Source organism: Mustela putorius, unplaced genomic scaffold (assembly GCF_011764305.1).
Source record: "Mustela putorius furo isolate JIRA1106 unplaced genomic scaffold, ASM1176430v1.1 tig00003942_pilon_pilon_pilon, whole genome shotgun sequence".
NCBI classification, from domain to species: Eukaryota; Metazoa; Chordata; class Mammalia; order Carnivora; family Mustelidae; genus Mustela; species Mustela putorius.
In genome coordinates, this window is record NW_025422087.1 from 3,472,912 (window position 1) to 3,488,568 (window position 15,657).

The 15,657-nt window shown below is 49.0% G+C and overlaps 1 protein-coding gene across 1 annotated transcript in view; it reads right to left on the reverse strand.

Moving 5' to 3' along the window:
• The window catches only part of FLT1 (fms related receptor tyrosine kinase 1), a 177,324-nt gene that overhangs the window by 26,791 nt on the left and 134,876 nt on the right, over nucleotides 1-15,657 (reverse strand). Inside the window, exons 16-18 of the mRNA XM_045069645.1 lie at nucleotides 11,532-11,638; nucleotides 7,064-7,196; nucleotides 1,885-1,989 (exon numbers count right to left, since the gene is read on the reverse strand). Coding sequence (XP_044925580.1) covers nucleotides 1,885-1,989; nucleotides 7,064-7,196; nucleotides 11,532-11,638 — 345 coding nt within the window. The remainder of the gene's footprint in view (nucleotides 1-1,884; nucleotides 1,990-7,063; nucleotides 7,197-11,531; nucleotides 11,639-15,657) is intronic.

Consider the following 15,657-nt stretch of genomic DNA (forward strand, 5'->3'; position numbering starts at 1 on the left):
TGGCTTTAAAAAGACGAGGATTTATAAGGATATCGTACCCTGCTATTTCTGTATTGCGAAGAATACATTCTTTGGGCCTTTAAAAATTGTCAAGTCAGCATCGTCCCCCTCAAACTCAACAGCCCCGGCACGCTTCTATGTTTCCATGTCCCTTTGGCACAGAGTGGGGAAACCAGGCTCCCTTGCCTGGATTGTTCCATTTCCAGGCAGGTGTTCTCTTGGATCCAGGACAGACAGGCATGAGCTTCAGACCCGCCTCTCGGGGAGACGATGTGTGGTAGTCAGCCGGGAAACGGACCAGCTGAGGAAGCAGATGCTTCCAGACGGAGTTTCAACTTCGTTCAAGGTTGGATAATAGGTTGTCTCTATAGCTTGAGCTAGGATCATGTAAGGATTTTGGAGCACTGGGCCATTTCCCAGAGACCGGTCTCGGCAGCCCCTCTTGTGTAGCAGCGCTGTGGTGAGGGGGGAGGGGGAGGGCTGCTCTCAAACCCTGACTTTTGCATTGGGAGCTTTGGGGCCTTGCAGAGATGATTTAACCTTTAGGGCCCCTGTTTCCTCATCTACCAACTGGGAGAATGATACCTACCTCACAAGGCTGGAGACCCCAAAATCAGAAAAATGGCAACTTCATGTGGTTTAGCCTAACACATGAAAGCACTTAGTCTGGTGCTTTCTCACACAGAGGACATGGTGATGGCTCTTCCCTTCAGCATCTGGGGCTGGGGTGGGGGCAGGGTGCTGGAGGGTGAGGGTTCTCACAGGAAGTCGGGGCAGTCCCTTTCAAGCATTAGTCCTGATTCGTGGGTCTAAGATTCCTTCCCCGGCTACTTTCTGGTAGAACGGTCAGGTTCCTTGTAGAGCTTTATCAGAGCCTTTGCCTGACAAGGACAGCCTTTTGGGGGTAGAAAATACCATTTCATGGGGCTCTTGTAATGCTGGCTTCCATGCTGGAAGAAAGGACATGTTCATTCTTTGTATGCGACTGGTCGTTTCTCCTGGAGCCTTTCGTAGGGATCTGCCTGGCTGGGCTCACAGCCCCCCATGCCCCGGCATCCCCTGGTCCTATCTCAGAGAGCTGGGAAAGCTAGAAAAATGCCCTTCGGGGTTTCCAGTACTTTTTAGCTTTGGAATCTTCAAAGGAGTAAAAAAGACATGAAAATTCCACCATGAATGAAGAAATGAAGTATTTTCCATATTTTAAAAGACACCTGCCTCTTTGGGGAGGCTAGGTTATGCACTTTCCACCTATTTTCATTTTCATCTGTCCTGTGGGGGTCATAAATCACTTTGTCACGTGACTCCACCTCCCAAGGGCTTCGGAGAGTGGTAGTATTCGTCAACACTAGAAAGATAGATATATTTTTTAATTTCTAAAGAGGAAATGTTTTGTGGGTGGACTTGACAGTATAAAACAGTTAAGAGTTCTGATGATCTCAATTATTGCAGCTTCATAATTATACTTTATAGTCAGGTCAAGCCCCATCCAAGCCCCCGGGATTTACGACACACAGCTAATTTCCCATTACAAGGTCGCTAATTTCCCATTACAAGATCATAATGGATCATTCCAAAACTCTGAACCTGTGGTTGCAGTGAGCTTGAATCCCTGGTAGTTTAGAGGCCACAATGGGAGACGAGAAAGATCTTTGAGGTGACAGAAATTGCTTTCCCGTGGGCAGTGCTCGGTGGTTTCATTTATAACGTTTATGCTGAGCTCTCACTGGCCCGATCTAAAACTCCTGAAGCCAAGCCTGCTTCCAGTAGCGGAAGACCATTTACATGGCCAGAAATAGCCACGTCTGTTCCTAGGCCCTATCGAGCTTGCACTAGGGTTTTAGGAAGGCGACCAGTCTGCTGAAAGCCAAGCTATGGCCCCCATACCTTTCAGCATTTTCACAGCCACAGTCCGGCACGTGGGTGACTTCTTAATGCCAAATGCAGAAGCTTGAACCACTTTTCCAAAAGCCCCTCTTCCAAGGGACTTGCCTGCAATGAAAAGAAGGCATTCATTTGTTTGCCAAGTCAGCAGGGTGAGGTTAAGTCTTGTTCAGGAAGAGAGCGCCTGGTGTCCTATGTGCGTGTGTGAGCCATGTAGACTTTGAATGGAATCCCCAATAAGCTCAGCCCAAAGAGCCAAAGTAAGGGACATGTTTCTGGGTATCTTCCTTCCACCTCTTCACTGGGATTCTGAGGGGCCTTTGTCCCTTGTAGCTAGGCTGGGCACCTGGAAGGCATTTCCTGTGGGTGGGTGACCAGTTTCCTCTTCAGCAAATCCTCCTGGGGAGTCTCTTCCATGGTTTAACAACATGACGACCAAGACTTCCCTTTGTTTAACCTAAGCCACTTTTCTTGCCTCTTAAGGTGATTTCTCCTGATTTGTTTTCTTTTAAGATTTTATTGATTAATTTGAGAGAGGGGGAGAAAGAGAATGCAGTAGAGAGGCGAGTGGCAGAGAGAGGAGAAGCAGGCTCTCCACTGAGCAGGGAGCCACACTTGGGGCTCGATCCCAGGACTCTGGGATCATGACCTGAGCAGAAGACAGATGCTTAACCAACTGAGCCATGAGCATGCCCCTCTTTCTGACCTGTTTTCAACAGAAAGGAAGAAACAGAATGATACTCACCACTGTCGGTTCTAGTAACACCCCATAGCTACACAAAAGTCGCTAAATCATTTCTCAGCCTTCCTTTGAGGCAGCATACTCCCAGCTCTTCTAATGTGCCCTTACATGATGCCCACATCTCCAGGGCACAGCACTTGAACCTAGCAACTCCTCAGAGCAATTTGTTTCAGCCACAGAGACATGGTTGCCAAATGTCATAACAAAGTCAGGTGTCTTTCATGGCCCCTCTCATGTTCTGTGACCACTGTCACCATGTTTCTTTCCTTGTCCTCGCATGAGACCATGTGACTCGGAGGGAGAGATAACCACGTCTGACTCTTCCCAGAAGCCTGAAGCCAGAAGCCTTCCGGGCCTTCGTGAAGAAGGAAGAGTAGTAATTTGGGAACTTGTGAGACGCTCACAGCAAGTCTCATACAATTATGGGTACCTTGAGGAACCCTTGGGTTGGAGACCATGAAGGTGACGCTCTGTGAAGAGGGCATTCCCCCAACCCGGGAAAACCTCAGGGCATTCCCCCAACCCGGGAAAACCTCAGGTCCTTTTTATATCAGGACACGGGTAGCTAAATAGAACCGGAGAAATAATGCACATCAAGCATGATGTGGCAAAAGGGAGAGTGAGCCACAGAAGTCACTCTGGCTGGGTTCTTCTGACGGGAAAATTGGCCAACACAGTGCCTCTGGTCAAAAGTAAATCCTGGTAGTTAAGAGTGTTAATTCCACACGACCCCTCCTCTCTCAGCCTAGTCCTCTTTCTCAGACTGATAAGGGATCTTCAATGAGTTAACCAACCAACCTACCTTCCTTCCTTCTTCCCTTTCTCCCTCCCTTATATTCCTGCCCCTTCCCCGCAAAGACATAGGTTTCTGTTTGTTTTCAAGACTCTTGCAAAGCTGATAATGAAGCTTTCCTGCTTCCTTATCATATTACAACTTTATACCGTGTCTGCACAATGACTCAGTAACAAAGATGATGTCACCCTGGCTCGGCTTAGTATTGTCCCCTCACTACCAACCATCCCAGGCATCCAGTCAGGACACAGAAAAAATTCAATTATTAATGTGATCATGAGAGTCCCTTTGTAGCTGTCTCTTCTTATCTGCTTCCTGGGGACTCCCTCTTCATTAGGAGGGAACACCGGTGACATCACATACTTATTCTCAAAAGGACGGGTAGTGACTGATAAAGGTCATTCCTCCCAGAGTGGGCACCATGGACAGGGATACGGGCTCTGTTTCCCCCTTCGGGTAAAACTGTCCATGAAACAGACCAGCATGGGGACTCCAGGTTTAAATAAAAGTTCCTTGGGCAGACCCAGCAGGTAGTGAGTGTGGAAATCACGTGTGGAAAGAACACAAGCAGACTTGTGAAGATCAGGGCACTTTGGTTGGAGGTTCACCCCCTTGCTTTTTGGGGGCGAAAGAACATTTTCCTTCTGCAGTGCCTGGTAGGGAAAGTGTCCCGAGCCTGACAAATAACCCAGTAATAATCTCCATCTTAGGACACCTCTCCACATACCACGAAGACTCTTGCTTTGTTTGGGGGCAGGCAGTATCCTCTTCCCTCAGCCCCTACACATTCCCTTCTTTGTCAGCACAACACACTTGATTTTAACTAGTGCTTGGGGATTTTGCTTCTGTCAATGAGAATAAGCTTGTTCTCACTTGGCTTCCCTCGACCTTTTCATCTATTCTCTTGGAAGCAGACTGCTGCCTCGTAAAACAGCATGAAGCTATTATGGGCTCTTTAATCATCTGATGCATTGGAATCCTTTGGCAGACCAGACCCACTGTTCCAGTTTCAGGGGAGCCCGGTGACGCTGGGCTTGACCTTGCCTGATCCTTCTTTTCCCTTAAAATCCTCCTTGGTGTTACCTAAATGCCACTGACTGGTTTGTTAAAGTGCTAGGTCATGGCCATACAATGAAAGGCTACTGGAATCTCCTTCAAGAATGTCCTTGACTGGCCAGGGTCCCTGGGACACTCCAGGGACAGTGCCCGGCAGCACTGACATGCAGAGCTGGCCTTCTAAGAGGCAACGCCAGCCCAGCCGCCGTCCACTTGCAAATTCCACATTCCCCATGTTGTTTCCTAGATTAGGTAATTCTGATCTTATTTTGCAATAGAAAGCTGTGTTGTCCGACATTATCCCAGCTTCTGTGATACATTTACAAGAGCTGACATCTCCCATAGGTTTAGTGAGGAAGCACTAACAAAACAGATTCCTTTTCTTCCTGGATTGCAGGAATTTCAATGGGAGCAACACTTTTGACCTGAACTCCTACTGTATCCATCTATCAGGTACTATAAATTCCAACTTCTCTCAACAGGGCTGCTAATAGGAACCAACAGATTACAAAAAACTGAAATCGGATGCCACTTGTCTGTGTATTTCCCTACACAGTGTGCTTTTCTGGGTATTTATAGCCCCATTGTAACTCGGCCCATCAAACCAGCTTTTTCTCTCCATCCATCCAGACATAATCTTGGATACTTTCACTTGCCAGACATTATTTCAGATTACTTTCTGTCATTTATTTGGCGCAACCCCCCCCCCCCAAATCTTGGGCTCCCATGCTAGTAGGAGTTGCATTCCTCTAGCCCTTGCAGCCGGGCTCTGCCCTGAAAGACAGAGTGAGCTGACTTAACACGCATTTTCTCACCCATCAAAGACACTCACAAGCACATGAGCCAAATCACAACATCTGGCAAGTCCGGGAAGGGAAAGAACCATAAGACCGATCTTCCACAAGGAGAACCTCCTGAAATGGGACTATCTACACCCACGGAGGCCCCACAGGAAATCTGGTGGAAGGATTAGCAGTGTCCCTCAGTGTGATAGGGAGCACAGGGACACTAGGTGAAGGAGTGAAGAGATGAGACAAAGAGCTCATATGTCCTATACGGGAAGAGGCATGTTTGATTGTGACTAATAGTGCTGGAAAGCAATGTGGCCTGAGAATGGCTTATGGTTATGGGAAAATTATCCCAGTTCCCTGCCAAGGTCATGGAGGGGCTGGGCTAGCCGCCATCAAATTTAGACTTGCAGAAGGAACTCATCTAGTGTACCACCTGCCCTTAACTACTCTAAATTTAGTTGATTTTTTCCCCCCCTGTCAGCAGCGATTGCTGGCTTTTGCCTGTCTCTCCAGCTTTTTACTGATTTCCAATTTTCTTCCCCAAGCCAAACAGAACGTACTCTTGGGGCCAAGTATTCTTTCTCGTGTAAGAAGAAACGTAAGCAGAGTCATTTCAAGGCCCAAGAGAACAATAACAAGAACCATTTCTCCCTCATGGTCCCCTCAGACCCCCCACTCCAATAGAGTCTGCCCGTTGGGGGAGGCAAGGCAATGCCGTCGAATTTGGAACGACGGGCTCTTTCTTGACAAGATCCAGGACACTGGATCCATGATCCCTTGTCGGTTCCAACTATTAATGATTCTGGCATACACAAGAGTGAGTAGAAATTTTTCAGAAGCCACAGTCCAAATATTTTGGGCAAGAGTCACCGAGGCTCCTTTTGTTTTGTGCTACCCCAGGCTGGAGATTAATTTGCATCGTGATGTCTGAGCTGGAGGAAAGCATGGCTGCCTGATGTTTACAGGGGAACAACCATCCTTGCTCTTCAGAAATGAAACTTAAATGACCCCTGGGGCTTTCTTCTCTGTCTGGACGTTTCAAACACCCACAGAAATGAAGCGTATAGAATCTGTGGATTTGTGCCGACAGGTCTATGTGGTCCACAGCTTTGAAGAGGCGCTGACGCTCTGACCACATGTTTGGTTGTGCTGTTTGTTCCTTGCCATCTTGAATTGTGTTCTAGGTCACAAATTTCTACGTCCTCAAAAATGTCCCTGTTTAGGAGTGCCTGTACTTGAAAGCCCCATGGTGAAACTATCTGCGCCCTTCACTTACCTCCTTCTGTGGCAATCTCCTTCACCTTTGGAGGGAAGGCACTCAGACACCTGCGTAGCCTCATGGCTTAGACGGGTGTCTGCTGCTCAGAGAAGGTGCTTAGAAACTGTGGCGAGAATAAGTGAGGGCCCCTGTCTTCCCCCCCTTTATAAAAATAAATTTTGATTTAAAATTAAAATTTTGATTGATTTATAATTTGTCAGAGAGCACAAGCAGGGGGAGTAGGAGAGGGAGAAGCAGGCTTCCTGATGCGGGGCTCAATCCCAGGACCCCAGGATCATGACCTGAGCCCAAGGCAGATGCTTAACCCACTGAGCCACCCTGGCGTTCCCCTCCCTGGTCCCCTGTACTGGCATCCCAGCATACTGTCAGAATTATTTCCCTCTGTGCCCATCTCCCTTGCTGGTCTGTGAGCAGCTGGAGGGGAGAATCTCGAGTCTAGTTGACTTTTGGAGCCCTTGGAGCACAGTGTGTTGTATGCAGTAGGTGCTTGGTGTGGGTTTAGGCATCTGCTGATACGTTACCCAGTTTCAGTCTCTCCCGGGCAAACTCCCATTTGCTGGCATCATAAGGGAGCCGCTCACACTGCTCGTCCAGGGGCACTTCATCTGGGTCCATTATGATCGATAGGTAGTCTGTTTTTATTTCAGAAGAAGACTGGGAAGGAAAGAGATCTCAAAGTCACCAACAAGGAAACAGCCTTAAAAACCCTTAAAAAACAATATCTGGCAGCATCTGCTGCTATTTCGGCCCATTTGGTCAAAACCATGTGGTGGGTACAGAAAGTACTCCTCTGCATACACGTCAGAAGGACACACTTCCCATTAAACAGCCCCTCGCTCTTCTCATGCCGCATTTCTGTAGGCTGGTTCGGCCATACTGTCTCCAATAGTATGCACCCAGATTCTCTGGTGACCTTGTTGCTTGTTCTCAGACAATGATCCCATGATACTCCTTCTCCAAAACGTGCAAAGCATTTTTATAATATCATTCCAAATGACTGACCAAAAATAAGTTTCCATGGCCATTCTGTACAAGCAAGGATACACGTCACAAGCCAGGCCAACAGTGAGAAGCGTCACTGTGGCTTTTCCCATTTGCAAGAAAGGTCAGAGGTGGGGAAGTGAGCCCTGGAGCTCAGGACGGCTGAGATGCATATTTCATGTGGAGCATTTAAATATATGCAGAAGGCCTGGCTCCTTGGTTCCTGCAGCTACCTGGAAACACTGTAGGGTCCCTCGGTGAGAACAGAGTAAGATTAACCTTCAATAAGAAATAGATTATTTCAATGCCCCAGGAGTCTATAGGGCGTGGGACTTAAAACACAGCTGTGGGGGCGCCTGGATGGCTGTGTGGGTTGGAGCCTCTGCCTTCAGCTCGGGTCATGGTCACAGGGTCCTGGGATCGAGCCCCACGTCTGGCTCTCTGCTCAGTGGGGAGCCTGCTTCCCTTCCTATCTCTCTCCGTCTGTCTCTCTGCCTACTTGTGATCTATCAAATAGATAAATAAATGCATCTTTTTAAAAAAAGAAAAGAAAAGAAAAAGAAAACACAGCTGTGTCCTGAGCTCTTTGGCCATTAGCGGGATTGTCAAGTAAGGAAGGAAGTCGAGCATCTGCCTTCAGGTGCTTATGTTATCTTGGTAATGGACAACAAGGCCAGATAAGATCTTTTATTTCAGAGCATAGATAACTGGATTTACATTTAGTGTCTTAGATTCATATCTATGGTTGTGTTGCTGGTTAATTTGGATGTAGAAGTGACGTTGACATTTTTTTCAGTTCGAGAAAAGAAGGCTGCTTACCCATATAAAGTGGGTTTTGGAAAATCTTGCCTGGAAGTTCTATCAGCTTCATTTCAGTGAAATGAGTTTTGGAAGCCTGCGTTGCCCTTCCCTAGGCAGGACCCGAGTTCAGGAGAGAAGTCACCCTCTCCATACACACCATTTCACGCTTGCCTGCATTCTTCAGCTCTTACTCACCCTGTTCTGGGCTGTCACAGTTCACCTCATCCATCACTTGCAATCTGTCTCCTTCTCCCAGAAATTATCACTGAAATGTGTGACAAATAGCTCGAAGCAGAAAGCTCAGCCTGGCCTCCACGGGAAGTGGAAACCAGAGAAAGACACAGAGCACATTGGTCCAGAGCTACATTTGCCACTGGTGCTAATCTGGGAGGGGCCAGCTCATTGGACGCTCGAGGGAGTCTAGAAGGGTCCTGGGTGTGCACTGAAGGAGACACTGGGGTAGGTTTTATGACTATACTTTTCCAATGTCCATTATAGGCAAGGCCATAAGAAACAACCTCTAATCTTCAAAGTGCACAGGCTAGGGGAAGCCTAGCAAGGAACGTGTCAGTTTCAGGAGCACACGTGGGGAAGCTGGTGGAGGTGTTGAGAGAGACGGGGGAATCAGGCAATGAAAGACAGTCCCCCTATGGAATTTTATGGTTTATCTCAATAAGGCAGATGAGAGGAAACACCAGACAAGCCTCAAGTAAGGGCTTGAGGAGAGTCGGAGAGTAGAATCTTAGTTGACAAATATTTATTCTTCCGATTGACATTAACACTGAGCAGCTACTAGGTGTTTGGCTTGGAAGCTACACAGCGAAGTGCTTCAGGGCACAGGCACAGAGGCTGCTGGCTGCCGGGCTCGGGCTCGAGTCACAGATCAGCTCTGGACCAGCACCCAACCTCGGCAAGTGGCTTAACCTTTCTAAACCTGGTGTCCTTATCTGCGGAATAATGATAATGACAGTGCTTATCTCCTAGGGCTATGGTGAATATTGCATGAAACCATCCATGTCAAGCTGTTAGAACGGGGCCTGGGACACAGGAAGCATCCATCAATGTTAGCTCTCAACCTCACGCTGGCCTGTGCAGTGTGGGGTAAAAGGATAGCATCCAGTCCCTATCAATGAGGAATTCACTTGCGGTTACAGAAACCACATGGAAATAGTTTTTGAGGACCTGTATCTCTTTGCCTCCCACAATTCATCAAATTATCTAAGGATTCTCTTTTGGAGAGAATAATCGCTTGTTCTCCTCCTTTCTTATTGACATCAAGATTTCAAATTTTTAGAGGTTCTAGGGCCACCTTCAATGTCCTGGTTCACTGTTCCAGCCTTATTTCCGCTCTGCTCCTGGGTGTTCCTTCCCTCCTCTGGGCCATGGGGAGGAGGGTGGGCTGCATTTTTCGGTTCCTTTCCTTTCTGCCACAGCCTTCAAACTCTTTCTCTCAACTTCATTTTCTCTAATGTTTTTTCTCCCCCTCCCTCTTCTGTAAGCTTTAGACCTCCCTTCTAGATTTGGCAAGCTTCGCTTGTGTTAGACCTACTTCCCTCCATGCTCTGTCTCCCCTTTGAAAATGCCGGTGGTGTGGCCTCTGTGCCATTCTAGAGCGGTGGCCTTCACTGTCACATCTGCAGACCAGTCGTTCCACACAGCCCGTGCCTGATGTTACGTATTTTCACAGGGGATGCCCGCAGAGCCTCGCCTCTCATACCAACCCCATAAAGGGCACCTCATTGGTTTGGTTACTAAGCCTAAAGTCACACAACCTGGGTTCAACGCTCCACTCCAACTCTAGCTAGCTTTATGGCTGGACAGGTTATTTTACCTCTCTGAACCTCTCCCTATAGTAGGAATGCTAACACATCTACTTCCTTGCATTTTTGGAAGGATTAATTGACATAGTACACGAAGAGCTCATCATAAGACCTGACATGATAATGAGGGCTAAGAAATCTCTAGAAATGGAGGAGGCCTTCTTGACACTTTTCAAGTCCTGTTGATTTTACCTGCTAAACATGTCTTGTTTTAATCACTGAGACTAAGAGCTACCACCATTTCTCACTTGGGCTACTAGAAAGTCTTCTGGTGGGTTCTTCTACCTTACCCTTGCCTCTGATCCATTCTTGCTGAATCCAAAATTCTCCTTCCAGACCCAGCTCTCTTTCACTGATGATTGCCTCCCTTTGCTTAACAATACTGGTCCCTGCCCCCAAACCTCCAGGCTTTCTTTGACTCCCGGAATAGAGACTGAATTTCTTACCTCAGCCTGCCATGCCCTGTGTGCCCAGCCTCTGCCGCCTCTCCTCGCCCACCTCACCTCCTACCTTGTTCTCTCCACGGCAGTCACACTGGCCTCCGTCAGGCTCTGGTTCCTGAAGTGCCCCTGTCCTGCCCCAGCCTCACCCCGGCTCTCCCTGGGCCTGAAGCACTTTTCCCTCCCTTCTCGCCCGACTGCCCCCTTCCAGGACAACGTTCAGCCAGCTTGCCTCCAGTGGCAGGTTCATGTTTGTGTGTGTAACTGGTGAAAGCCAGGCTCCTCTCCGACTGTACCCTCTGCATGTCCTCTCCACTGTCGCGCGACCCCCTGACGTTGCGTATGGAGCAGGCGCGTACATGTTGGAGGCATGAGTGAATGGATGAGCGCGTGCTGGCTCTCCTCCCTGGAACCGCAGAGAAGCGAGCGGGGGCTGCAGGCCTAATGATGGAAGCTGATGTCTTGTGTTCAGGCTGAACCTTGCAGCAAAGAATGCAGCTGTGTGGTGGGGCTCCGAGGAGGGTTCCGCAGGGAACCGCCGGAACCGCCATGGCTGTCTGCCTTCCCATAATGTTATGAGATGTAAGTCAGAGGTGGGTCTCTATTTTGCTTTTGCTTTTTCATTTCTTGGCAGAGAATAAGAACACTTTGCAGGTCTTAGGCTGACTTTAAAGATTTTATGACCTATGTTTATATCAAAAACATCGCTTCTGTTTCTGGGAAATAGTCCTCTGTTCATTGCTCTAGGTTTTGGTTTGAATACACTCCCTTGATGGTTGAGAGGCATTTTAATGACTCATGTTTGGTGTTCCCCAGACCAGAATCAGAAGCCAGAGAGAAGGGGACTGGAGTCTGACACCGGCTTAGTGCGAGCTCTAGACGTGAGGCTAGCATTTTAAGAACATTATGTAAAAAGAAGCCTAGGACTTCATCTGAAATGTTCTTACCCTTTTCAGTTTTCGGATGAAGAGCGTTAACAGGAGCCAGAAGAGGGTTGCAGCCACACAGGTACACGTCAGAGTGATGAGCTCCAGGTTAGATTTGTCTGAGGTCCCTGGAGAGAGAAAACCATCAGGATGGCCCTCAAAAGGCATCGTCCAACTTTGAGTCTTTGTGATGTTAGAAAACAGAACTAGTGCCCCTAAATGGTTCGTCATGGTGAACCCAGCCTGCTGGCGTAAGAGTTAGTCTGGGACAGGTCTTCTCTTACCTTCTGAATCAAGAAGGGTACATGATCTTAGCATCATAAACTCATGCAGAAATGAAAAGGCTTTCCAGAAATTCTGCGGTTGAGTTTGCAGACTCTATAATCCCAGAAATAGCTAATTAAGAATCAGAGGAGAAATTTTTAAAAAGGAAAAAAATCAAGGCAGGAACAAAAAGCCCATTCAAGGGCTAAATCTGGAATACGTGAAATCTCCCTAGTGGGTTTTAGAGGAAATTCTAAAGAAAAGGAAAAAAAAAATAATAAAAATGACATAAAAGCGCTCCTTTGGGACTCCCAAAGTTCTTCTACTTTGATTTTAAAAATAAAAATAAAACTCAAGGACTGTCACAATTGCCTGCTCGCTTCTTTTTGAACAGGCGGGCCAGACTGCCCACCTCCTGCTCCCCACTTCTGGCTCCATTTCTGACCTTCGCAGCGGCAGTTGGCCAGTAGGGGCTGGGATGCCAAGGGGGTCCTTTCCAATCGCCTCATTTCCCAGAGTCCAAAGCTGATCAGTTCCTCCATCGCCAAGAAGAAACCACCCAAAGCATTCAGGAGGAAGCCTCCAGAGAGGAAGATCTTTGGGATTTGGGAGAGTATACCCCCAGGGGGGCCAGAACAGTGGTTCCCTCCTTACAGACTCCAGGGGACAATTTCTGGAGAATTCTAAAGTAATGTTTTATCCTTTAACCTCATTATAAGGAGACAGAGCCCTCGTATTAAGCGAGGGAAGAACAAATGGAACTTACTCTCTTTTAGAAATAATGATGTGGGGGCACCTGAGGGGCTTGGTCGGTTAAGCCTTTGCCTTCGGCTCAGGTCATGATCCTGGAGTTCTGGGATTGAGCCCTGTGTTGCGTTCCTTGCTCAGCGGGGAGTCTTGCTTCTCCTTCTCCCTCTGCCTCCCTCTGCTCATGCTCTGTCTCTGTCGTTCTCAAAAATGAAATCTTTTTAAAAAACGGTATGAATGGCATCCTTGCGCCCTCAATATGCGGCCAGCCCTCAGAACCCCCTTACGAAGCAGGTAGCAAGAACATTCCCATCTCCTACACAAAGCGCTACATCTTGTGGGTTCTTTGTTTCAACTCAGCAAGAGTGGCTGAATCCTACTGCAGGTGACTGTCAGTCCGGAGGCCATGGGAAGATGAGCGAGAGAAAGTAGTCACACTCCCGGGACTCGCTCCCAGCCTAACCGAGACATAGGCAAATACAAAGAAAGGAGGGTTGCTGGAGCCTAGTGCTTTTTGAAAGAGGCGACCTTTGAAATGGATGGTGGCCTACAGAGATGAGGCAGGGGAGGGCACGGAGGCAGAGGGGACAGCAGGAGTGGGGACCCAGAGATGGGAAATGACAGGGTGCCCATGGCAGTCTAAGGCCAGGCCGGGACCTGACCACAGAGAGGTCAAGCATCTGTGTGAAGGGTTTAAACCACGAGTTGCATGCTGGCAGCGGGAGCCAGGGAAGTTTCTCTGAAGAGCAGCAAGTGCACAAGCTAGAAAGCGGAGCGGCGGCGTCCTGCCCTCTCACCCACATGCTTCCTGCGGGCCGCGGTCCCTGCCGCCGTGGGCCTTTTCGTCTAGAGGGGAAAAGCTCATTTTCTCTCCATCCAGTGCAACACAAAGGCCCGCCCCTTCTCCTCCCATGGCCCTGTCCTGCCGGGCTCTCACCGCCTACCTGGAGTCCCCACCAGCTGTCACCTGGACCAGGGCACTACCTTCCTGACTGGCCTTGACTCCCCCCAGGGCTCTCCCCCTCGCTGAGCTAGCGTGACCTTGCCTCTGTCTAGATGTCATCCCTCCCCGCCTCTGTCCCTGTGGCTGGCAAAAGAAAAATCCAAATCTTTGGTTCCTTTGTGCCCAGCCCTGCCTGTCTCTTCATCTTCGTCTCCTGCCTTCCTCCCATGGGCTCCAATCACCTCAAAATCCTTGGAGTTTCTTAGATCGGCCAGCCCTTCTGCATGTCCGCGCTTCGGCCCTTGCTGTTTCTCTACCAGAACGTAGGCTGCCAGGGGCTGCGGCTGCATCCCCCTCATCTTTATGTCCCTGCTCCTCGGTCTGGGTGAGCGAGCAGGTAACGTAGGACGAGCTTGGTCACTGGAGAGTCTCATAAAGCTTTTAAAGGGTTCAGGGTCAAATTTCTGTGCATGGGCATTAATCCAATAAACACATGGAACACCACCTGTGTTGCGGGCTCTGTTCTCGATGCTGGCATAGGGTGGCAGATGAAAGGTATGGTCTAGAGTTCACAGGCTGACATTGACCTCTGACCAGGGGAACAGGTTCAAAGTCCCGAGCGGAGCAGCGGACGGCAGGATTGTGGTTCTGTTCACTGCTCTGTCTCTGGTGTTTGGAAGCGTGCCTGACTGACCCTGAGTCGGCATCCTGAGTTTAGTGGGTGACGAAATGGATGAGTTTGGCTTCATTTGCTGCTTTATTAGCTTGTGGGTGTTTCCCTGCCCCTCACGGGACTGAGAACAGCTTTCTTGAAGTTTCAAAGGATGATAAGTTTTTCTCTCAGTATGCCTCCCCTTAATGGGAATAAGGTAAGCTCGAGTTAATAGGAGGTTGGCTTTCCTCTCCCAGGTGAAAGGTCTGAGGCTTCCCTGTTGTATTCACACACACACACACACACACACACACACACACACTCACAGTCTTCTCTGCTTATGCTGCAAATAAGTTCTGTGGAATCTTATTGTGACCTGCTCAGGCCTTCCTGGCCTTTGGCTGTTGGAGAGGCTGATAGCATCTTGGGACACGATACTGTCTGCATTAAACCTCTGCAGAGGCCTCCTGGCTGGAATGCCCTGGGAGAGGCCCCCTCCCATCGTGGGAATGTTCCCACTGCATTCCACGGGGCAGGAAGTTGACCCCCAAAGTAATTCCACAGCCCTTACTCAGGCAAGATTCCTTTCGGTGGGACCAAATGGGTTTGTGTGCACTTATACATTTAAAGAATCAACTTAAAAAAAAAAAAAAAAGAATCAACTTATGCAAAAACATCTTCAAGACGAACATTTATGACAGGGGAAAGATCTCCTGCGCGTTCTATCCCTGCTTACTGAAAACTAGACTAGGAATTTATCAGGATATCATGTAGTCTCTGTGCTCACTCGCTCACTCGCTCACTCTCTGTCCTGTTTGCTTTGTTTGGAAAGTAACCATTAGGATAGTCTTAAGTTGAGGAGACTGACTCAGGTCAGCAGCATCTCCTGCACAGCTCTTGGACATTTTCTCAGAGGTCAAACCTCCCCACACGGGTCTGACTAGACCCAGCTTCAACTGGCTGGTGACTGCTGACGAGCTCAGTCCGTGAAATGGCCCAGCTGCCCGTGGCAGGGGGAATGGAGGCCAGAGGAAGCGTGGGTGGGGCTTGACACTAACTAGGCGCCAGCGCCGGGGCTCCAGGACATTGCTCTCCTAGGCAGTGTGTGCAAGCCTGCTTCGGGGTACGCGGCAAGGTTATTTTTATATGGGCGAGTGACAAGAAGGTGGCCCCTCTGAAGAGTTAGGGTGACTCTACTTTTTAGTTACTGACTGCTAACCCTGTTGCACAGAGCTTTCCAGGTCAGCTACCCTTTCAGGCTTCAGATCCCGCCTCCTGGGACAGGAAGGCGGATGTCCCCCAGGGGAGGCACTGAGTCCTGAGGGGTGACGTGCCTACTCTAGAGCCCTTGCAACTGCAGGCACCGGCTACCCTGCTCTGAGGTTTTGTGATGGGTCAGTAGGCACCGAGCTGGACTCTGGGTTGCGGCAGCATCCTGCCAACCCTGACACGTGGCACTGTGTGGCCCCGGACTGCCCGAATCAACAAGCAGGGGAGCCAGAAACTCAGCTCTCACAATGGAACTGGGGGTTCTTCCCAGG